At 34.6% G+C, this 24,588-nt stretch overlaps 2 protein-coding genes across 2 annotated transcripts in view; both read left to right on the plus strand.

The window, feature by feature from the left end:
• The window catches only part of LOC131158135 (nuclear pore complex protein NUP96), a 50,489-nt gene extending 38,590 nt beyond the window's left edge, over nucleotides 1-11,899 (plus strand). The window contains exon 6 of the mRNA XM_058112772.1: nucleotides 11,456-11,899. Coding sequence (XP_057968755.1) covers nucleotides 11,456-11,651 — 196 coding nt within the window. The 3' untranslated portion in view covers nucleotides 11,652-11,899. The remainder of the gene's footprint in view (nucleotides 1-11,455) is intronic.
• Nucleotides 1,462-4,376, plus strand: LOC131158136 (uncharacterized). Its single transcript, XM_058112773.1, has 4 exons — nucleotides 1,462-2,467; nucleotides 2,557-3,366; nucleotides 3,458-3,576; nucleotides 3,680-4,376. Exons 1-4 carry the CDS (start codon nucleotides 1,969-1,971, stop codon nucleotides 4,181-4,183), a joined length of 1,932 nt encoding a protein of 643 aa, XP_057968756.1. The 5' UTR covers nucleotides 1,462-1,968; the 3' UTR covers nucleotides 4,184-4,376.
• Nucleotides 11,900-24,588: the final 12,689 nt, after the last annotated feature.

A 24,588-nucleotide genomic window follows, 5' to 3' on the forward strand; every position in this document is an offset into this window, starting at 1 on the left:
TAGGTGCCAGCTCTCTTTCTTCCTTCTTCCGTTAATTCCTGCCTAGAGCTAAAGATAAAAGCTCTTGTTTGGAATAGGATGACCTTAACACAAAGGGCTACAAGTTTAGTTGTGAGGTTCTTTCTAGACCTTCATCTGAAGGTGGTTTGGGTTGAAAAGCTTGAAGGATTCAAGTACGAGGGTTTTTGCAGCTAAGCTTCTTTGGATTGTTTGCACTTCCACTATCTTTTATTCAAGTGGGTTCATGCGCATAAGTTGGAGGACAGAAGTATTTGGTCAATCCATAGTAGTTAAAAGCGCGCCTGAGGCGTGCCTAGGCGCAAGGCGCAGTGAGGCGATGAGTCCGCCGCCTCATACCAGGTGGGGCGAGGCGACCTGCAAGAGGCGACCCCAGGCGAGACGAGGCGCAGTGAAGCGCGAGGCGCAGTGAGGCGCGCCTTGTGTATTTTTAAGCCATTTAAAGGAGACAAATAGCCCAAGCCAGACTCGTATCCCTTATTCGACTCAAACGAACAGAGCCCTAGCCCCTTTCGACCCTTTGAAGCCCTTCGTGAGTTCGTTTGCGAGCCTTTGAACCAGCCGGAAGCCTTCGCGACTTCGTCTTCGAGCTTCGACCAGGATCGTGAGTTCATCTTCGACATTTTGAAGAAGCACGACCTGCGCAACTTCGTTTCGAACCAGCCGGAGCCCTCGCGAGTTCGTCTGCCTGCCTTCGAAGCAGTCGTGAGTTCGTCTGACTGCCTTCGAGCACGACGTGAGTTCGTCACGTCGCCTTCAACACTTCGAACCTTTGTAAGTCTTCTTCTTCTTCTTCTTCTTCTGTTGCTGCTGCTGCTTGCGTCCCGCTGCCTACTGCTTCTCTTCTCTTCTTCTTCTTCTTCTTCTTCTGCTGCTGCTTCTCTTCTTCTTCTTCTTCTTCTTCTTCCTGCTGCATGCTTGCTGCGTGCTGCTGACTGCTGACTGCTGCCTGCTTTTTTTCTTCTTCTTCTTCTTCTTTATATGTAAGCTTACTGTTTTTTAATTTATAATATTTAGTTTAATTAATGTAAGCTTATAAATTATAACTAATAACATAATATTTATTTTTTTCACAGAAATTTAGCTACTGTTTTTTAATTTATAATATTAAGTTCAATTAATGTAAGCTTACAATTTATAACTAATACATAATATGTATATTTTTTTACAAAAATTTAGCTACTGTTTTTTAATTTATAATATTAAGTTTAATTAATGTAAGCTTACAAATTATAACTAATACATAATATTTATTTTTTTTACAGAAATTTAGCTACTGTTTTTTAATTTATAATATTTAGTTTAATTAATGTAAGTTTATAAATTATAACTAATACATAATATTTATTCTTTTTATTGAAATTTAGGTACTGTTTTTTAATTTGTTTGGAAATGCATTATGTAAGTCTTAAATTATAAATATATGATGCATTGTTTTTTCAGTTAGGATACGGGATACCAAGTCTAAAATCTTAAATGGATTCTAGTTCTGGATGTGAGGCCTCGTCAAAGAAAGATCCTGCATGGAAGTATGCACATTTGGAGGATCAAAAAAATAGAAATAATTTGACTTGCAATTTTTGTGCTAAAGTCACAAGGGGAGGAATATTTTGAGCAAAACAACACATTGTCGGAGGATTTCGAAATGTGAAAGAATGCTCTAAGTGCCCTACTCATGTACATGAGGAGATTAAAGAGTATATGTTGAAGAAAGATATGGAAAAGGAGGAAAATGAGTTATTGCCCGACTTTGATGATATAGATCATTACGGTGAAGATGAAGAAGATGAAGTTCAAGAAATTGACATTCGTGGCAAGAGAGTGTTTACTAGTGATGGAAGTAAAAGATCATACCAATCCAACTTGAAGAAACCAAAATAGAAGGGGCCTATAGACTTGTTTTTTACTCCCGATCCAAAGAAAGCGATTCAAGCTAGGAAAGAAGGGAAGATGAAGCAAACATCAATAAATGAAGCGTGCAAAAAAGAACTTAGAAAAAAGGCAATGGGAGATTTTGCTAGGTGGATGTATGATGCTGGGATACCATTTAATGCTGTACGTTTGAGCAGCTTTGCAGTGGCACTTGAATCGATTGGACAATATGGTCCTGGAATAAAGCCACTTAGCTATCATGAAGTGAGAGTTCCTTACCTAAAGGAGGAAGTCAGTCGAATGAAAGAGTTGTTGAAGGTCCATAAGGAGGAATGGACAAAATATGGCTGCTCAATTATGTCTGATGGTTGGAGAGATTCAGTTGCTAATAAGGACATAATCAACTTTTTAGTAAACTCTCCAAGGGGATCAGTATTCATCAAGTCTATTGATGCTTCTAATATTGTCAAGAATGCAGATAGAATGTATAGATTACTTGATGAGATGGTCGAAGAAATTGGAGAATCAAATGTGATTCAAGTGGTAACTGACAATGCGTCAAACTATGTTGCAGCAGGTAAGAACTTATTTTTAGAACTACTTTCTATAGTGTATATATTGTTTATTTTAATATTTTAATGGCTTCATTCCTTGATTTTTCAACAGGGAGATTGTTGGAAGCAAAGAGGCCACATTTATATTGGACACCGTGTGCTGCTCATTGCATTGATTTAATTTTGGAGGATATTGGGAAGATGCCTTCAATTCATGCAACTTTGAAAAGGGCAATTTTTTTGAATGGCTATATCTATAATCGTGTTGGCGTTGTCAACTTGATGAGACAATTCACTGGAGGAAAGGAGTTGCTAAGACCTGCAGTTACAAGATTTGCAACTGCCTTCATCACTCTTCGTTCAATCCATCTTCAAAAGAATAACTTGAGGAAGATGTTTACTTCTGAAGATTGGAATACTACTAAATGGGCAAAGGAGGCGGCTGGCAAAAGAGCAGCTACTATTGTTTTGATGCCTACTTTTTGGAGTACCATCGTCTATGCTCTTAAGTTAACAGGTCCACTTGTTCGTGTACTCCGTTTGGTTGATGGGGAAAAGAAGCCTGCAATGGGATATATTTATGAAGCAATGGATAGGGCTAAGGAAGCCATAACTAAGGCTTTTGGTGAGAGAGAGGATAAATTCAAGGAGGCATTTGAAATTATTGATACGAGGTGGGGATGCCAACTCCATCAACCGTTGCATGCAGCTGCACACTACTTGAATCCAGAATTTTTCTATTCAAACCCCAACATTTTGCAAGATGAAGAAATTATGACGGGTTTGTACAAATGTGTTGGAAGGTTAGTGCCAACTATTGAAATGCAAGATAAAGTTTCAAATGAGTTGGAAAAATACAATGCCGCTAGTGGTGTCTTTGGAATTAGTTTGGCAGTGAGACAAAGGAAGACAAAAGCACCAGGTAAAGTGGCATTTGTACTACCTCTTCATTTTTGAAAATTATTTTTGCTATTTACCTAGTAGTTATTCATTTAAAATTTATTTTATAACAGTGCAATGGTGGATGGCATATGGATCAACAACTCCAAACTTGCAAAAGTTTGCTGTGAAAATTCTTAGCCTCACATGTAGTGCTACCGGCTGCGAAAGAAATTGGAGCATATTCCAACATGTAAGTCATTAGTATATCATGGATTAATTATTAAAGAATAAGAACTACCAATCTACTGCTTTTTAGAATCATTATTAACCATATTACTTTAAACTTTTTGCAGCTTCATAGCAAAAGGAGAAATAGGCTATCCCAGCAACGCTTGAATGATTTGGTATTTGTGAAATATAATCGAACTTTGAGGCGTCGATACGACAAACGTGACACCATTGATCCCATCCTCCTGAAGGACATTGATGATAGTAATGAGTGGTTGATTGGTAGGATGGATGGTGATTCTGATGAGGATGATGAACTTGTGTTTGAAGATGATAATTTGACTTGGGATTCTGTTGCTAGAGCCGCTGGACTAAATAACCCCCCGCATCACACTAGATCAAGAATAAGTACAAATATGCCATCATCGTCTAAAGGAAGAGAAAGGGCTTCATCTAGTAGTGCAACCACTGCTAGGGGTCGGACCACAATGTTGGAACTTGTAGATGAGGATGAAATCCAAGTGGATAGTGTAGAGGAGACGGAAGAGGAAAAAGATGTTGGAGAAAACAGTTCTAATGATGAAGAGGAAGATGATGATATCTTCACCGACCTAGTTGATGATGAGTGATGAGTGATGATTGAGGAGGATTTTTAGATTTTATATTTTGAAATCTTTTATTGTACTCTTTTCTTTTGATGTTGAACTATGTTGAATTGTTGAGGCTTTTGGGCTTTGTCTTGGCAATTTTATTAAATTTCCAATTTTTTTATTGAATGTTTTGACATTTTAAATTCTAATATGACTAGATATTCATATGTTCATATATAAATTACCCCAAATAGATATTTTACACCATTTTAATAATTGTGCGCCTCACCTTCGTGAGGCGCGCGCCTTCGCCTCGCGCCTCGGCTTCAAAGACCCTTTGCGCCTCGGCTCGCCTCGCGCCTCTGACTACTATGGGTCAATCATTCCCTCTCCAAATAGATGAAGATCAGAAATTTAGTTTACTCTTCCTGAGCATTGTAGGTAAATGAGAGTTTTTTAATTTTTTTGATATCTGGCACCCAAAGCGTTCTTTATGGGTGGAACAATTATACACAGTTTTCCATCTACTCCAAATTCCAAGGTTTCTGCTACTATGAATGGTGAGAATTGGACTTGGCCTAGAAGATCATCTTGTGCAGTTTCTGAACCACCAATTTCTACTCTATTCTGGGGAAGGAAGACAGAACTATCAGGTCTGCATCCCCTCTTGGGGGTTTTAAGGTGGACAGCTTGGGGAATTTTGAGGAATAGAAATCCTGCTGTCACTTGGTATAAGGCTTCGTCTTTCAAAGATTTCAAGCATTCATCTCTTGGCTGGATATTTGGAATAGATTAAGCACTATACTCAGAGCTGCTAAATGAGGGAGATATCACCCAATCATTTGTTATTTTTGTCATCAGAGAAGAGCAAAGATCACTATTTTAACTGTTATGCTACAAAACAAATCTATCAAAAAGCTAACTCCTCGGTGAAGATTACTAGAAGATTCAACACTAGGCAAGATGAATGAATTACAAAGGATCTTCAAGCTGGGGAACAGTCCCTGTGAAACTGTATGCAAACTCACATGGGCTGCATGCACATTTAATGATTGGAAGTTCAGGAACTCTGTTATATTTGAAAAATCCCAATTCATCCCTGATGATTTTTTGAAGAATATTATAAGGGATGTCATAAGGAATGATTTTGTGTATATAAAAGATCTGTCAGATTCTAGAATCTCAGATGTCAGCTGTGCTGGCATTATTTATGGTTTGCCTTCTCTGTTTGTTTGAGTTCATATGTTCTGTTTGTTCCTGATTTGTTTGATTCCAGCTGTGGTGTTGTATGATGACTGTTTTGCATCCTTTTGTACCAATATTCTTCCTTACCTTTTTTAAAGAAATATACTGACATTTGAAAATATCCTAAGTGAATAAAATTTGTACTTTTCTAACGACAAAGTCTGTATCTAAAAGACATGATCAAATTAAATACCCTAAATAAAGAAAATGAAAATGCAATAGACTACAAAAATATAATAATTCTTCCTTATGTGTATGCATTCCCCCACGGGTCCCACCATCAGTGAAAGCTTGGCCTCAACTTTTAAAATGCCAGAGGATCAAGAACCTGAATCATGAGCAGACTTGGAAGATGCCAACAAAATAGGGCTGTATGATGGACTAGTCACCAGAGGCACACTTAACAAATTTACTCAGAATAATGAATTCAACATGTCTCGAGGATTCCAACTTTAACCTGTTCATTATTATTATTATTTGATGGACAAAGAAATTTTTTAGAGGAGAAAAATAATTCGACAGAAAGAAGAAAAAGAAACAGAAGGTGAATAAGATATCCTCCCAGAACACCAAAAAAAAAAAAAAAAAAAAAGAACAATACAAAAAAAAACTTAAAATACAAATAATTAGAAAACAGTTGTATGGGAGCAAAGCTACCCAATCCCCCCTTTAAATCTGCCACAGGTAAATGCTGAAAGAAACCATTCACCTAAATCCACAACGTTGAAGAAACATTACTCTACCCCAAAACAAATCAAGAGAAGTAGCCCCAACTTTAAAACTTCTGGTGTTTTTCTCCATCCAAATACCCGAAAGATAGCCATGATTGAGCATTGCCACAAGGTTCTCTTCTTTCCCAACCCCACACACAAAATACCTCCAAAGAGGAAGGACAAACCCAGTTCTCCCCAAGAATACCTGCTTCAAAGTTTCCTAGAGAAGTGAGAATGTAAGGACAAATATGAACAGTTTTCCTTACTCTTAAAGCAAAGGCACACGTATCAGACTATAAAGACTTACTACATCTTCATTTTTGAAACAAGTCATTAATGTTAATTTTTAAAGGAATTTTAACTTTCCAAATGAAAGTAGGGTGAAAGGAATAGTGTTGAGACCATAATCAAATGAGAAAAGAAACGTTTCCAAGAATTCCCTAGAAGAGTCTAAAACTCCAAACTCTTTTGTCATTCCCAACTGAAGCCTAAAAGAATGAACGTGGTCTTAAGTTTTTCGTGACCATGAAAATTTTGAATTTTCCATCGAAATTTATGCTTTTCATCACCCTCAAAATCAAAATGGCAATTGATTTCCATCTTACAAAAGATCCGTTGAAATTTTAATGTATCATCCTAAATTTTTTGAAATCTCAAAATTTTTTTGAAACTTGTCAAAATTTGAAGTATGAATGATATTTCCTTGAATTCAAATGTGAGAATTAAACCAAACTGAAAATCCTTTCATAATTTTTCCTTTTTTTTTTTTTTTTTCTAAATTGAGACCAAAAATTATTTCAAAGGCTTTTGAAAAATTTTACACTAACATATGAGCAACAGCATTTTATTTACCATTTATGTCTAAATTATCTTTCCTTGTATAATAAATAATATTTAACTGATGTAGGACTTTCATTTATATTAATTGAATATGTTTAATACAAGTATTATATTATAGCTACTGCACTTCATACATGTCATTCCTGTGGTTAATGGCAGCCCAGTGTACAAAGTCCCCACGTATGTAGGGTCCATGGAAGGGACGGACCACGATAGAGTCTATAATATGTAGCCTTACCTTATATTTGTGCAAGAGGATGTTTTGTAGGTCATATGGGGGCAACTCTATTGTTGTGCAAAGCTCCCCTTCATACCTGTCATTGATGTATTTAGTAGTTTTAATTCATAATACATTAGTTTTAAACCTAACATTATTATGTCTATTAATCATTTCTAAGATTTCATAACAGAATTCTAAGTTTTATTACTAGTTTCTGTAATTTTTAAAAATTGAAATTAAAATTGACATCAAAATTGACAACGCCATGCTTTTAAGGCTTTGAATTTTTTGTTAAAAATCGAAATTTAAGTCGTTCAGAATGAAGCACATTAATTATTGGGACAATCTTGTTGGTCTCTTTCACATTAAGGCTTCTCAGAAAATGAAAATCCCAAGAATAGCCTCGTTCATGTGGGAGGCTGAAGGCATTGATAAGGGGTATCATGAAAAGAGGATGAGCAAAAAGGACAAGGATACATAACAGACAAAGGAGCCTCCCTTATCCAATGATCCTCGCAAAAGCTGAGTCTCTTCCCATTTCCAACTCTAATTCAGACATTAGGGGGAAAAAAGGAAAAATCTGAGTCATTTTAAGGACTCGAGAAATATTAATAGCAACTTTAGCATCCCAAATTTTGTGGAAGACCAAATTTACTGCAGATTACCCTGTGCCAAAGAGAGAAAAATTCAAAAAGATGCACCATAACCGCTTCCCACTAGGAAATGTTTTTGGACACCAGATTACCTAAACCTGGACCACACTCCCTTTTAGAGTTTGGACCTACTCACAGTTGCCCAACCTACAAGATGATCTCTATGCTTAACTAACCACAAGAAATCCCTCATCAATTCTCTAATATCTGAGACACTCTCACAGGAATTTTAAAAACAAATAGTACAGGGGGATAGAAGAAAGACAAGCATGAATTAGAGAAATTCCACTCCCAAGGGTGAAGGAAAAAGCTCCTTTCCAGCCATCCAACCTTTTAGCCACTCTTTCAAAAATTGGATCCCAAAAAGAATTAGTGGTAGGTTACCATCTATGGGGCACCTAACAGGCCAACTGGAACACCACAACCTATTAACCTAGCAAAAGGACTCGAGTTAATCCCAATAACCACAATCCCCCTTTTAGAGAAGTTAATCCTAAGCCCAGGCACTCATTCAAACACCTGCAAATTGGTTAAAACGTTAAAGAATTAGAGAAAGTATCCCTATCTTCCAAAAGAAAAAGAATGGGGTCATGTGCAAGGTGCAGATGCAATATGGGCGGGTTCTTATGGCCTGCCAAAATCCCTTACACCATCTACTCAATGCATCAGCCTCAATGGTGTACAGGAAAGGGGATGGAGGATCTTCCTGTTATTTTCTAGGATCTTCAATTTCAATACTTGCTTCATCAACTACTTCCTCTGTTGCTGGCTCAAAGAAAGCCTCTCTAAATTACAATATTTTGTCAACCTATTCAGGCTTAATGATGGACACAAGAGTGCCAACCATAGGTTCAATAATGCTCATCTCTGAATTAGCCTTTTCCAATTTAGCTATTGAAGAAGCCCAGTTAATCATCCAATTCTCAATTATTTTCATTATCCCCATTAATTTTTAATGTGGCTGTGCATTTGAGTATTGTCTGCATTTCATTATGTGTGCCCCCATTTCATTCCTCTTTTAGAGATTAATCTTCCATATATCCTTACTGTGTACCTTCTATACAGCTGAGGGCCTGATCTAGGTCTATTTTGTTTTGTACTAGTCAAAGGTGTACCTGGGGCTTAGAAAAGTGAGAAGGCCAGTGCCTCGAGGGTGGTGAGGCACGGCAACCTGTGTGATGGACAACAACGTGCTTGTCGGCCCAAGAGTAGAGTCTAGAGGGGGGGGGGGTGAATGGACTCTTTTTCGTATTTAAACTTCTCCACAAAATATAATTCTTGGTAAGATCCAAGCAATTATATCACAATAAATAAAATGTAAACAATGCACAAGACTTAAATTAAAGAGTGTGGGGAAGAGAAGCTTAACAACGATGTTTAACATGGTTCGGCCTCTTGCCTACGTCCACACCTTGAGACACACTCAAGGATTCCGCAATTCACTATAAACTCCTTCACCGGCGGAGAAACCTTTACAACCGAGAACAAATCCCTTTCGCTCACCAAGAGCCATAAGGTTCACCAAGAATCCTTGCACTTCGGTTCACTAAGAACCTTCAATCACGGTTCAACCCTTTGCGATCTGGTTCACCAAGAACCTTTTACAACTTGAAGTTGAAATACAAAACAAATACTCCTTGAATGAGCTGATAATTAATACAACCAAAACCTCACACAACTCTCTCAAAGTAATGATTCAAAACAAAGTTAAGGAGCAAGAGAGAAGTTGAGCACTTGAAAAATGAACTAAAATGTGGTGTGCTTGGGAATGATATATGAACTACTAAATCAATCTTTAAAACAAGTCTTTAGACTTATATTTATAGGTAAAATAGGTTACTAGCCGTTTTATGGCTGTTGGGATGATATATTATATGTTTAGTTTGAAAACTAGCCGTTTATAGCCGTTGGGGATTGAATCCTGACGCAAACCGTCTATTGGTTAACCCAATTAGTTGATTGATTCAGCATATTTAGCTACTGCCCCAATTAGTCGACTGATTGCCCCGATTAGTCGACTGATTGCAACAATTAGTCAACTGATTGCCCCTCAACTGAGAAAGTCTTCAACATGAAAGTTGTGAGATTTTTTCTTAGCTTTCCGTAGATACCAAGATCGTCCTTTTTGAAGTTTTATAATAAAAGTTATGCTCCAAACACTGAAGGGTGTTTAGGAAATTTGAGAGGTGCATAAATGAGGTATGTGGTTTTAAACCCAATCAGGACCAAGCTTTTAAAAGATTATAACACTAATATAGTTTAAAACTTGTCCCATATAAAAATACATTTGAGTATAGGATATTTTCACAAAACTTTTATTTTGTACCTTGAAAATTCATAAGTATGAAACTTATGATCTGGGGAAATCCTATATACTCTTTAAATTAGTAGTTTATGCAATTGCTCAACTCTTTGTTTTTGTCTTTGAAAAACTCAAAGAGTAAAACTGTATGCTTTATAGACTAGTATGCATATGCAATTGCTCAACTCTAGCTCAGTAATCTTATGTGAAATAATATTGCAAGAGTTATAGTAGTTCCTACCTCAAACACTCCTTATTACATATGATTTTACACTTGCTTCATTCAGATCTGTTTGAGTTCTTCCGAGTGAGTGTCCACCTTGATCTTTCCTACTTGAACGTCCACTCGATCTGATTTTTGCCTTTGATCCAATATCTTCATGTATTTGTCACTTGAACCTGTACTAACTTGATTTGCAAAGACAGGTTACACTTGGAACTACAAATGGGTTAATATTATCAAAACACATTAAATATGATTATGTAGCCACTAAGGCTAACAGTGCTGAGAGGTGCAGCTAGGCGAGAGGCTACTTTGAGGCCTACTTCATGAATGTTTATTAATTACACTTTCTTTTCCCTAAAATATCTTCTACTTGGTGCTCTAGGCGGTGTGAAGGACTGGAGGCTGGGGGCTTCTTCTTTGAACTAGATTCTTTTCTTCTTCCAAGATATCAATTAAGTCTTCTTCTTTGTAGAGTCTTGATCTTGACTAGGTCGAACATTCGGAGCTGTTACAGTTCTTCTCAACTTTGCTTCTTTCTTCCTCCAGTTCTTGACTAAATCAGACCAGCTTCTTTCTTCTTCTCTCATCTTCTTCGTGTTCTTCCTCTATTTTTCTTCTGCCTTGTAAAGTAACTGAGTGCTGAACTTCTGCTCTCCAATATAGCATCTATGCACCTGTTTCTCTGTGTCTGAGCTGTATTTTTTGCATGTCCTTCCTTTTCCATAGTTGCAGCTGCATCTTTCTGCCTGGATGCCTGCTGTTTATTTGTTTTTTGTTTCTTGCTGGCTGCTGCTTAGTTCTGCTGTCATTATGAAATTTACAGCATAAATGTGCACCTCACCTTTGTGAAGTACGCACCTTCACCTCATACCCTGTGCCTGGGCTCCAAGTACCCCTTTGAACATAAAAGAAGGATCCTCTAGTTGTCGTGTCAGATGTGCCAAATAGGTTTTCTAGCGCTGGTAATTTGATTAACCATATGTGTTCCAAATTTGTCATGGTTTGCTTAGTCTGATCAATCTTATGTAAACAAGTTGGAGGTATCATTTGCTTTGTTGCATATTTTTAATTTTTAAGCATTTGATTCACTAAATTATGGATTTGTGCTGCAGAGTGGCATATTCAAAGATGGCAGAGGAAATCTGTAGTTTGCTTCTATATGATAGCGGCGAAGATGCAACGCGGGAGGTTCAGTTAAGCTGCTTTGACACCCTTTTTACTGCTCCTGTCCCAGAAGACCTCCGATCTTGTCATTTACAGAACGCAGTCTCATTATTTACCTGTTTTCTTTCAGAAGCATCTTCATAGTTTTATTTTTTGTGTTTTGATTTTTTTTCCATCCCCTTTTGTTGTGGGCATAATTTTCCTCAATTTTTTCCCTCTGAAATAAATGCAATGTATTACATGAAAAGTCTGCCGTATCCCATGGTCTCCTTTCAAGTTCTGCAAAACATTCTTTGGGACCTAACATGACTTCAAAATTGTTTGCATATATATGGTCTAGCTAGTATTAATAAAATTATTATTATCTGTTGCCTTCTTAGCTCACTTAAAAACCATCAGAAAAAGAAAATTTGTATGGATAAAGTATATATTTTTTGGTTTCTTAATCTATATCACAGAGTTTCTTGTTCTGCTATCCTGAACAGCCAAGAGTTCTTTCCTCAAACCTGTCAAACACACAGTCCTGGGGAATGCTACCTATTAAGTTGTTAGTTCAGTAAATAAATTTGCCTCCAAAAGTGGGATCTGCACATAATTCTCTCTTCTTAATGGTTAAATGCTCAGCTGGTCATGGAACTTCTGAAATATTCTCTTCTGGTTATTGTAAAAGAAAATTTTTAAATTCATTGTTTGGCTTCTTGATTTGTAGAAACTAACCAACTTGTGAGTCATTTTTTAATTTTGCTTTTAAAAAAAATTAAAAATGTCATTTAAAAAAGTTTCTTTGCAGAATAAAAAAAATTAAAATAAGCTTATATTTTTAACATGTTTCAGAAAATTATGAAAAATGAAAATGATGTTTACAATTAAACAAGTCCTATATTTCATTGGGTAAAATATTGAGTTGGTAATTGACTTTTGAAGTCAATTAAATATTTTTAAAGAAAGATTTAAAGATGTGTGCGTGTATGCGCAAAGAACGTACACAAATTGTGTAAATTATTTTGTAGATGAAAATATTTGTACTAATTTTTTTTTAAAATAACTATAAATTAATGTTGAAAAAAAATATTATTATTATTATTGAAAACAAATATCTATAAAACCAATACTCCTAAAAAGAGAAATTTTGCTCTCATTTTATTGGTGAAAAAAAATATGATGTTCTTTTGAAAGTAAGATAAAATATTTTTTAAAATAAAATTTAATTTTATACGTAGAAAGTAAATTTACTGAATATAGATAAATTTACATTTAGAATGTCTAATAGTTATTGTTCAATCTTTAATATAATAAATTAATAAAGATATGAATAAAGTAAAGTAAAACAATATGCAGCAAAAATATTCCTTTATTTTAAAAGCAATACAAAACATTCTTAAAAGAAGATAAATTTAACCTAAAATTACCCTAATAAAATCTATATTAAATATATTAAATTTGAATTTAAAGAAGAAACTCTGCTTAGCCAAAAAATAACAAAATATGTGTGTGTATTTCATGTATAAAAGTAAAAAATTATGTAAAGGAACATGTATAAAAATATTATTATCTTTTGGAAATAGGATAGTATTTTGAAAAAAAAGTAAATAAATTCAATAACATTAGATAATTATATATTTAAAATTTTATTTTAATTAGGTCAAGATTTGGAGCTGAAAAAATCCATTATAAATGTTAAGCAAAATGCGCATTTCAGTTTAATAAGTAAATTCCTTTAATGTTTTCTAAATTTTTTGTGAACTATCTAACATCATTTAGAAAAATAATACTAAAATTTTTTAAAAATAAATTTTGTAAATGAATTTATAGACCTAAAAATACCCTTCAAATAATAAAAATTTAATTTATTTAAAATTTAAAAAGTTCATTAATTTACCATTAAGTAAACAAAAATAGCAATAATGAGAGTTTAGGTAGCAAATTGGAAATTGTAATAAAGTTATTAATATTCCCATGGTAAGAAGTCATATATTGACATTTTCATGAAATAAAAAATAATATAAAATATACTTATTAATTTTTTATCTGTTATGTTATATGTAAGTATTAAAATTCAATATTTCACATAATTTTAATTAGGATATTTGTTTCATATCATATCTTATAATTTTAAATATTTTTTCATATATCTTTATAAATGGTGTCATAGTAGTATCTCATGTCAATTTTATAATTTTAAATTAAATATTAATTCTTATAAATAACTTTGAATATTCATACTTTGATATTTATGAAATAAATTATAATAATATATTATTAATTTTTAAAATTCATTAAAAATTGCAAAAAAAAAAAAAATATTTTGCAATATTATTCACATATAATCATGTGCAATGAATGTGATATATTTACCGATCCAATGCCTATATCAATGACGTTGTGTTCACTCTATGTGTGTGTGTGTGCGCGTTTGCATTATTTCCTCTTTAAGATTTCATATTTGATGTTTTGTTGTTCATGTTTTGTAATGTCGTGGATATTCTGTGTTTCATAATTTTGAGCTTATTTTATTATATGAAGTGCTATGTGAACCGAGCTTCAATTATACAAATCTAAAACGGGACATCAACTTTAAGTATCTCAATTTGGGTGATGATGACAATAATGATTTTCTTGGGGTGAAGGAACCAATCATATCCCGTGTACATTCTATTTCTTGAAACATTAATATTTATCAAGTTTTTAATTATATAGATTTATATTGATATTCGGATTAATAATTTTCTATTGTATTGATTATGGCTCATATTGTCGTTGCATTGCTTGGGGCGAACAAGTCAACTACCAACCTAGCACTCGTTAATTAACTGCACCCTTAATCTCTTCTTAATTATTTATTCCGCATTGCACCTATGTTACATAAATGTGAGGTAGCTTATCTTCTATTTTATACTTCTTTTCACTCTTTTAATATTCAAGCCCGTGACTTCTATTATGAATGCCCCAACTTTTAACTGTTGGGATTGATATCTTAAAGAGCGGTCCTATATTTAATTTTCACTTAGATCTTAATTTGCTTAATGATAATTATGGTGCGCTACACCTTATGCTATTGGGGAAAATTGTGTAGACTAATCTCTAAGTATTTATTGTGAATGTGTGTGTGTCTATGTAAAGGATTTTTTATTTTGGAATCGATTATTTTTCTAAAAAATATTGTTTTGAGAGGTTATTCACTTGAAATCAATTAATAAGTGGGAGGTATCATGCATAGGGGGCTCATAAGCTCCATGCATGAAACCACCTTAATAGGAAAGGCCTAACTCTGTGTTGGGGATGTAGGGCACAAACACTCTCTCAATGCGGTATGGTATTGAATTAGGGCGTAGAGTCATTATATTGTCATTTGAGGATATATTTTTTATTTTCTTATGGAGGATATGTATTAGAAATGGTGTAGTCCCAAGAAGGGGGGATGAATTGGGTGTTTAAAAACTTTAATCAAATACTTAAACAAATATCAACTCAGTTTAAAGCTTGTGTTCTAAATATGTAAAACCAATCTCAATATATAATTGTAAAAGTGCGGAATTTAAAGAGTATAGGGAAAGAGAGAACAACACCGGAATTTTATAAAATTTGGCTATACCCGCCTACATCCTTGCCTCAAGAAAACCATTTGAGGATTTCACTATCCACATTTTTAATAGGCGGAGCCACCGCTCTCCTTCACTCGGCAGAGACGCCTTTACAATCCCTCCTTAATTAGGTGGAGATGCCTTTACAATCCCTCCTTAACCAGGCGAAGATGCCTTTACAATCCCTCTTTAACTAAGTGGGGATGCCTCTTCAAGCAATATACCCATGTTTGACATGATTTACACTTGAACCATCGTTGTAGAATGAAGAATCAAAAGTGTACAATGAGTACTCCTTAATTGAGCGAATAAGTTCAATTAGAATGTCACACTAATACACTCTCAAAAGATTATGAATGTAGCTCAAAGGAGAATCTAGAAGGTGAGCACTTGAAAGATAACCAAGGAATTTGTGAAGTGTTTGAAAAGATTTTTCAAGTAAGGTTAAAAAACTTTGGATGTTTGTAATAGATGTATATCCCTTTCCTTTTCTTGCTAAAACAAGTTAAAGGCCTTGTATTTATAGGTAAGATGGTCTACTAGCCGTTTTATGACTGTTGGACTTTGAAAATAATTGATTATTTGAAAACTAGCCATTTTATGGCCGTTATGATGCTTTTCCCAAGAGATTCGGTTGCCCGGATTGAGGATTGGTCACCTAGATAATCTAGATTTATGGGCAAATAATTCGCGAACACTCTTCAATATTTTGGGCATAACTTTTGTTAAAGAACTCTAAATAGGGCGATCTTGGTATCAAAAGAAAGTTAAGAAAATATCCCACAACTTTGTTGTTAAACATATTTTAAGATGGGAAGGGCTTGATAAAGAAAATTGCACATCAATGCGGAGGTAGAAAAATGAAGGGGATTTGGAAATTCTGGTTTTGGGGATTTTCATTCCAAAAATGATTTTAACACTTTGAAATAATTTTTACACATTTTAAAAATATTTTTCAATGAAATATAGAGTGCCTAGGGTCGAACTAAGGTCACCTATGAGTTTTTTCACATAATCAATGAAAGTGTACTTACATAGGTCCTATTTGCAAAATACATGAAATAAGTTCTTTAAATTCTTCAAGTTTGGACTTCATGAGCCCCACAAATATCTTCATAGTCTTCAAGCTTGGTCTTAATATGCTTCATGTTTATAGCCAGATATCATCGCAGATATCATCGTCTTGTACGCTTCATGGCTTTCCAATTTGCTTCTATTATTGTGCTTAATACCTTAATACATGTGTACACACTCAGTGGCACAATTAAATGCCTTGGTTTGTCATTATCAAAATGGGAGGAAACTTAGAAAGGCCATGCACACAAAGACACACACTTGTAGCCAAGAGTTGAAACTCAAAGATAGTTTGTGGAGATTTTGCATAAGCTTATGGACGTATGCACATTGTATAATCACATAAATTAATGCTTTTTTTTTTCTTTTTTTTTTCCTTTCAATTTAGTGTGTTTGTGCTCGTAATCTTAGAATGTGCTTCACCACTATCGACACCACATTTTTTCTAAAGGTGTCGATTAATGGGAGTTGCTTGGCGATCCCCAAACAAGAAACCTAAAGGAAAACAAAGACTCTATTCACAAGACATGAATGACTAGTGGAGTCACCACTTTTATTTAAAAAAAAAAAGAAAACAAAGGAAAAAACCTAAGAGATCTACGAAATAGATAAAAGGATTCAGGAGTACACTTGTGTATAGAGAAGGTGATTGATTAACCATTTTAAGGGAGATCAGTCAACCAACACCCCTATCGACACCCATTCTAAGAGCAGTTATCCCTAAGTATGTGTGTGTGTGCATCTCAAACAAAAAAAGAAGGAGAAAGAATTCTTTTTTTGATCATTCCATGAAATATCTTCGTACAAAAGATGCAAAAACAAGGTTAAGAACCATGATATGCTCTTATTTTGAAAAAGGGTTGGCATTAGAAAAACCCTAAAGTTTTAATTTTTTTTTTTATAAAAAAGGAAAAAATGTAAAAAGAGTGAAAAAAAAGTTTGATTGATTGCAATCCATGAGTTAAAAAATGGCTAGATTTCAAAATAAAATTATTTAAAAAATACAAAATGAAGAATTTTGGTTTGCCATCAAATTCAATATGAGATTTGACTTGATTGTAGAAGATGATTGAATTTTAAAACTTGCCTTTTTGGAAATATGGATGTGATGGAATTTGATTGGCAATCAAGTAAAAGGGTTTGATTTGATTTGAATTCAGGGATTCATGGTGATTGGAATTGAAATCCTTTGATAAAAATCAAGGATTGAATGATTTATATGAAAATCCATTAATTGGAGTAAGTGATTAATGGTGATTGAGATTTAAGATCCATTGATCGATATCAAGGATTAGGGATGATTGATATTGAAAATCCATTGATTGGAATTAAGGATTAATAATGATTGAGATTTGAAATCTTTGATTGAAATCAAGGGTTAAATGATGATTAAATAAGCTATTTGAGATCAACGATTTAATGATGATTAGGAGTAAATCCACTAATTGAAATCAACGATTTAATGATGATTAAGATAATGATTTGCTTATTGAAATCAATGATTTAATAGGGATTGGGAGTGAATCCCCTAAATGAAAACAATGATTTAACGATGATTGAAATCAATGATTTAATGATGAATGAGAGGTGATCTACAGATTGAAATCCGTTATTTGATGATAATTGGAATGAATTTCGATTTGCAATCAATCAAGGAGAGGATGGATTGAGATTGAAGATATTTGATTGGATGCATGATCCAAGAGTGGAATGTTTTACTTTTAAAATAAGAATATTTGAAAAAAAAGAGTTTTTTTTTTTTTTTTATGACAATTCTACTAGGGTTTTATCACTAGCCTTAAAAGGAAATAATTTAAAATCATATTGAAGAGTCATCTTTAGAAATGAATATTTCAAGTTTTCCCTTCATATCTAAACTTGTGGTGCAAGTATCTACTCCCGTTAACTTATATGGGCTTAAGGAAGAGTACTCGTATCATGCTTAGGAAAGGAAAAGAGAAAGGCACCATACGGTGGAATTTTCTCTCCCGTTCTAATTTCTAAGATGAGCCCAAACACACATTTAGAGTTTCCCAATTTACATGTATAAAATAAGTAAGCATGCTAACATTTGTAAATTAAGCTATCAAACATGCAAATTAATCTACACTAAGTGCAAGTCAATGCTCCCTTTTGCTTTCAAAAATAAATCCTAGCATTCATAATTTTTTGTTTTTTTGTTTTTGTTTTTTTTTTTAATTTTTTTTAGAATTTAATAATTAAATAATAATACAATAACTAATAATAGTGGCAGTACAATGTTAATATTCTATTTGAATAATAATAATAATAATAATAATTGTTGTAGTAGTAGTAGTACATAGTACATAATAATGGTGATAGTAAATAGCAATAAATATAATAAACATAATATACATAATAGATTATTCTAAAAATAACATAAGTATAATTAATAGCAATGTAAAGGAGTAATAAATAATAATAGCATTATTAATAATAAGAATATATTGTAATAATAACAATAAATGACTCTAATATGCATACTAGCTAATAATAGTAACAATAATAAAACCAAATTATTTACATGGCTTGAAAAAAAAAAAAAAAAAAACCCCCATTTCTGACCACCACTGGATCCAAATCCAACCATCATATCAAACAACCACAACTTCGATTGAAGCTCCAAAAAAGAAGCCATTCCTCTCTCTTCACCTCACAATAATAATATCACATCAAGGATTCAAGCATGCTTGCATAAGATTCAAGATAATCACATATACATGACATCCCTTGAGTTGTAAACATAAGAGAGCAAGACAATGGCTTTGAATCAAATGTAAAAGATGAGAGAAAAGGGAGAAAAGCCAACCTTGAGTGTGTTCCTTGATGAATTAATTAAGAGAAAAATAATGAAACTTTAATAAGTAATATACAGAGAGTGACCCAAAAAATTAATGGATGAAGAAAATTTGATGAGTCCAAGAAGGATCAAAGAACATATGCAAGATCTCTCTTTCTTGTGCATCTTCTTCCTTCCAAAGATGAAGTATACGCTCTCCTTCTCTTTGTCCCTTTTCTCAAATGTTTTTTTTTTATACCCAAGCAAGCTCTCTCTCCTTCAAGCCTCTCTCCAATATTCAAGTGGGAATACTCCCTTCTCTCCCTTAAAAAATGTGTGTGCTCCTCACCCTAATCTCCTATTATAGACAAGAGATTGGGGGTAAAAATAAAATAATTCCAAGAGTACCCTTAGGAGCAAGGAAAACTACTTCCTTGCCCCTCAGAGTGCTTGGAAATACTAAAGAGGCTAAATTAAACTAAGAATAGTCAATCCAATTAGGAAAATGCCTTAAAATATTAAATTGATGCTCCAAAAAGCTTAAAAAAATGCAATTAAAGTTGGACAAAACACCAAAATGGCCTCCAAGCCCCCTTTATGTCTATTGAGCAAAGGGAACAAGACCCAGTCAAAATGGGTGTCGATAGCTACCCCTTTTTGGCTAATATCTTCGTATGAAATTAGTCAAAGAAAGAGATGTTGATTTTGACTGGATGATAGAAGGACCTACAATCAACAAAGTTGGGTCATTCGTAGGGGCAAGCATTGTAACGACCTGCTATTTAACTGGATTTTTATTTTATTTTATTTTATTTTATACTATGATAATTAACATGCTCTGATACCATACTGGATTGAACCCAATCATTAACCTAAGCAGCAAGAAGCGAAAATAAAAAAAACATATCCATGTAATTATATACAATACCAGAGTGCTAATAGGTTTCCCAAAATACATATATTTAACTGTTCCCCCAATATCCTCAACCGGTGAGGGCTATACAAAAATACTCCCAAAAATATACTCACTCTCTCTCTGACAGGGTAGTACTGAAGCCCCTCTATCTGCGAGCCTGGTCTGCTCGCCTACCCGGATCACCTGAAAAATAATTCAACATTGGGATGAGCCAAAGCTCAGTAAGACGAAATATGCTATTACTAGTGTGTGGCAAATGAGCTATAGTACTATGAAAATCTATTTTCATATAATCATGTATAACTGGATACGTAAGTACATTACAAGTAATAAAATACACCACCCTTTCCGTGTTGCTTAACATAACAATATTGTAGGTTACTATTCAAAATACTTCTAGTGTACATAAATATGTTCCCTGTTTCTGTAAATCTGTACATACGTAATAGTAACTGAAAACTTTCCCTGTGGATAACTGTGTGTCATGATTTAACCCCTCATGACAGGGTTGTGCGGCTCGTAGGCGGGATCTAAACTGGCTGGCCGATTAGGGTAAATCACTATACTCCATCGGTTTGATTTGCCCACCTCAACCCATATCTGATGGGGAGCCTGTTCATGTCAAGGGCCTAGGTGATTGACCTACTACCACGTAATATCTAAATAGGTGGTTGCACTCATAACATAACATAATATCTATAGCAATGGTATCGTGCTCTGTAACTACATAGTCCAGCAGGGTCTGATACTATATAATATATTTCTATATACAACTATTTGATTTACCATGATTATGAAATAACCGTAATTACCATGATATTGAATAAACTGTAACTGTAATCCATATGTCATAGTACTGAGAACTGTATATTCATAACACTGAGAACTGCATAATCATAATACTGAAATTCGTATAATCATGGTGCTGAGATTCGTATAATCATGGTACTGAAATTCATTAAATCTTGATACTGAAGTTCGTAAAACATATCTCCGTACTATACTCATATTCTCAAGCCACACCATACTTTAATACATAATATTCATAATTTAATAAACTGTATAATATTTTATAAATACCTAGCATAACATATTTCCCTTACCTGACTACTGGAAAGCCCCTATGGTATACTGGCCTAATACCCGTAGGGCCTCCTACATAACACCCTGAAAACAAAGTTTGCTAGAACAAAATATTAGTATTTCTTTGCCTATATCATTTCCTATAACTGTCATAAGGCCAAAAACGGACTAAAAGGTCTTACCCTGAATTTGAGATGAAATCCAACTTCGTTTTACCAACGATCCGCTCCGGCAGACTTGCAGAGAACTTCGCCAGGAGCGTCCTGGTGGCTTCAGATCGTCGATCCGGTGACTAACGGGGCCAGAATCGAAGAGAGAAGGGAGATGGTTCGTAGAAGAGAGAGAGAAGAGAGAAAGAAGACTGAAATTTGAATAAAAATCCAAGTTTGCTTTATTTATAGGGCCAGATTCGTTGACGAGACACATCACCTCGTCGAAGAGTCCTTCAGTAAATTCGTCGATGAACCCTACCCTTCGTCGATGAAATTCAGAGTAGCCCAAATCTGTCTCATTATTTTCTCGTCAATGAAATCTTGCCTTCGTTGACGAGGTCTTGAAGACCTTCGTCGACGAAATCTTGCCTTCGTCGACGAGTTCTTGAAGACCTTCGTCGACGAAACCTTGTATTCGTCGACGAATTTCCTTATGCACTCATCGATGAACCCCTGTATTCATCGACGAGTCCTAGAAATTCCTTGAAATTATTATTATTATTATTCTTATCTCCAAAATGCGATGTCGTTGATGAACGCTTCGCGTTCGTCGATGAAGTCTACTGCCTCTTTTTGTTCCTATTTCCATTTTCCTCCCTCTTTATTATTAAAATAATATTATTCTTCGGGTCACTACAAGCATCCTATCTCGAATGAGACCAAAGCATAAGCTGATAAAGAAACCCTTAAAGAGAGGCTGAGACATTCATAGAGATTTTTCATTCACCCTACCTTGGGTATGAACCAAACTAGATCATGTATAGGGATTTCACACCTACCCTCCCTCATATGAGAAAAAAAGTGGATTATTTGTAGGGATCTCGCACTTACCCTACCTCGAATGAGAATAAACTATATCATCCATAGGGATTTTGCACTTACCCTACCTTGGATGAGAAAAACATGGACCATCCGTTGGGATTTCATACTTACCTTACCTTGGATAAGAAAAAATTGGATCATCCATAGGGATCTCACACTAACCCTACCTTAGATGAGAATAAATAGGATCATCCATAGGGAGTTCAAACTTTCCTTGCCTTGGATAAGAACAAACTGAACCATCCGTAGACATTTTGCACTTACTTTACCTCGGATGAGAATAAATTAGATTATCCGTAGCGGTTTTGCACTTACCCAACCTTAGATGAGAACAAAAATTGATCATCCATAGGGATTTTGCACTTACCTTGCATAGGATAAGGACAAAACTAGATCATCCATCGTGATCTCACAGTTACCCTACCTCAGATGAGAACAAAATTGGATCATCCATAGGAATTTGCACTTACCCTACCTTAGATGAAAACAAATTGGAACATCTATAGGGATTTCACACTTACCCTACCTCAAATTAGGATAAAATGGAACATCCATAGGGATTTTGCACTTACCCTACCTTAGATGAGAACAAACTAGATAATTTGTAGGGACTTCACACTTACCCTACCTCAGATGAGAATAAATTAGATCATCCATAGGGATTTTGCACTTATCTTGCCTCGGATAAGTATGAACTAGAACGTATGTAGGTATTTTGCACTTACCCTACCTCAGATGAGAATGAGCTGAAGCATTTATAGGGATTTTACATTTCACCCTACCTTGGATGGAAATAAACTTGAATGTTCATAGGGATTTCACACTTATCCTACCTCGGATAAGAGTAGACTGGAACATTCATAGGGATTTTGTACTTAGATGAAAATAAATTGGATTATCCGTAGGGATTTCACACTTACCCTACATCGGATGAGAATAAACTGGATCACTTGTAGGGATTTTGCACTTACCCTACCTCGGATGAGGATAAGTTGGACCATATGTAGGGATTTTGTACTTACCCTACCTCGAATAAGAAAAAGTTTGGTCATACATAGCGATTTCACACTTGCCTTACCTTGGATGAAAATAGATTGGATCATCCATAGGGGTTTCATAATTACCCTACCAAACCAAGTTGGATCATTCGTAGGGATTTCGTACTTACCTAACCTCGAATGGAAACAAGGTTATATCATATGTAGGGATTTCCCACTTAGCCTACCTTGGATGAGAATAGAATGGATCATCCATAAGGATTTCATAATTACCCTACCTAGAATGGAAACAAAACTGGTAATTTGTAGGGATTTCACATTTACCCTACCTCAAATGGATTCCAAAAGCAAAGAATGGATGGTCTGGATATGGTACGTGAAGAAGATTTACATGCATGTGCACAACCTAGTCTAAAGCGTGAAAGGATTTGATGTCCTAGAACTGATTTGTCCTTAAGGGTTTGACAACCTTGTATTGACTTGTCCTCAAGGGTTTGTTGACCTTAAACTGATTTTTCCTCGAGAGTTTGGTGACCTCGAGTTGACTTGTCCTTAATAGTTTGACAACTTTGAACTAACTTGCCGTCAAAGGTTTGATGACCTTGAACTAACTTGTTCTTAAGGGGTTGACAACCTCGAACTAACTTTTCCACATAAAAGATGAAAGACCTCAAAGATTTAAACTAACTTTTTCAAGAAATATAAAAGAAAATACGTTAGATATTTAATTACTCTGAATTGAATTTACCAATAAAGGGAAAGGATAGACCTTTAGGATTTGATGACCGAGAACTAACATATCCCTTAAAGGAAGGTGACAGATCTCAGAAGTTGAATGACTCTGAATCGACTAGCCTCTAAAACAATAGGATTTGGTGACCTCGAATTGACTTAAAATAACATAAGCAATGTCCAGTGTAAATAATAGAAAAAACAAAATGTTAAAACAAAATGGTGTAATGCTTACCCAAGAAAGCCATCAACCATTTCTGGAAACCTCATCGTTACCCATGCTTATGAATTGTCGATGCCTTTAGTTATGCTAAATTCTGAGAGCTTAGTAAAACCCCCTAATTGGACATGTCAAAGATTGATTTTCTTACTAATGCTTTTATATGTCTAAAAACCCCAATCCTTTGGATACTAAATGGCCATTGTCTAAGTTAAAACCTAAAACCAATTGCCCCGTTATACCATTAGGTAAGTGTCAACTGTGAACTTTAATTTAGTCAAAAATCAGAATTTTTTCTTTTCAAAACAAAATGATATAATATGACATGGAAATTGGTTTAGAAAATATGTCAAGCTTGCTGTTTGGGATAAACCTATGTGCAAAGGGGGTTAGGGGTACCCAGAGTTAAACATTGTATTGTAATAATATCACCCTTTCACAATTCTATAGTAAGGAGGGAAAGTAGTTAGAAATTGCTGCCCTAGTATCTATATTGTTGGTCCTTAACAGCAGTTGTTCTAGAGTGATGAATTTCAGCTATGGTTGAGTTTATTCAATCAACCTTAAAATAAAATTGCCCTAGTGTCATGGTACAAATTGTTCCTCTTGTTTTTTTTTTCATCTTGAATGCCCATATTCCCTC

Source organism: Malania oleifera, chromosome 6 (assembly GCF_029873635.1).
Source record: "Malania oleifera isolate guangnan ecotype guangnan chromosome 6, ASM2987363v1, whole genome shotgun sequence".
NCBI classification, from domain to species: Eukaryota; Viridiplantae; Streptophyta; class Magnoliopsida; order Santalales; family Ximeniaceae; genus Malania; species Malania oleifera.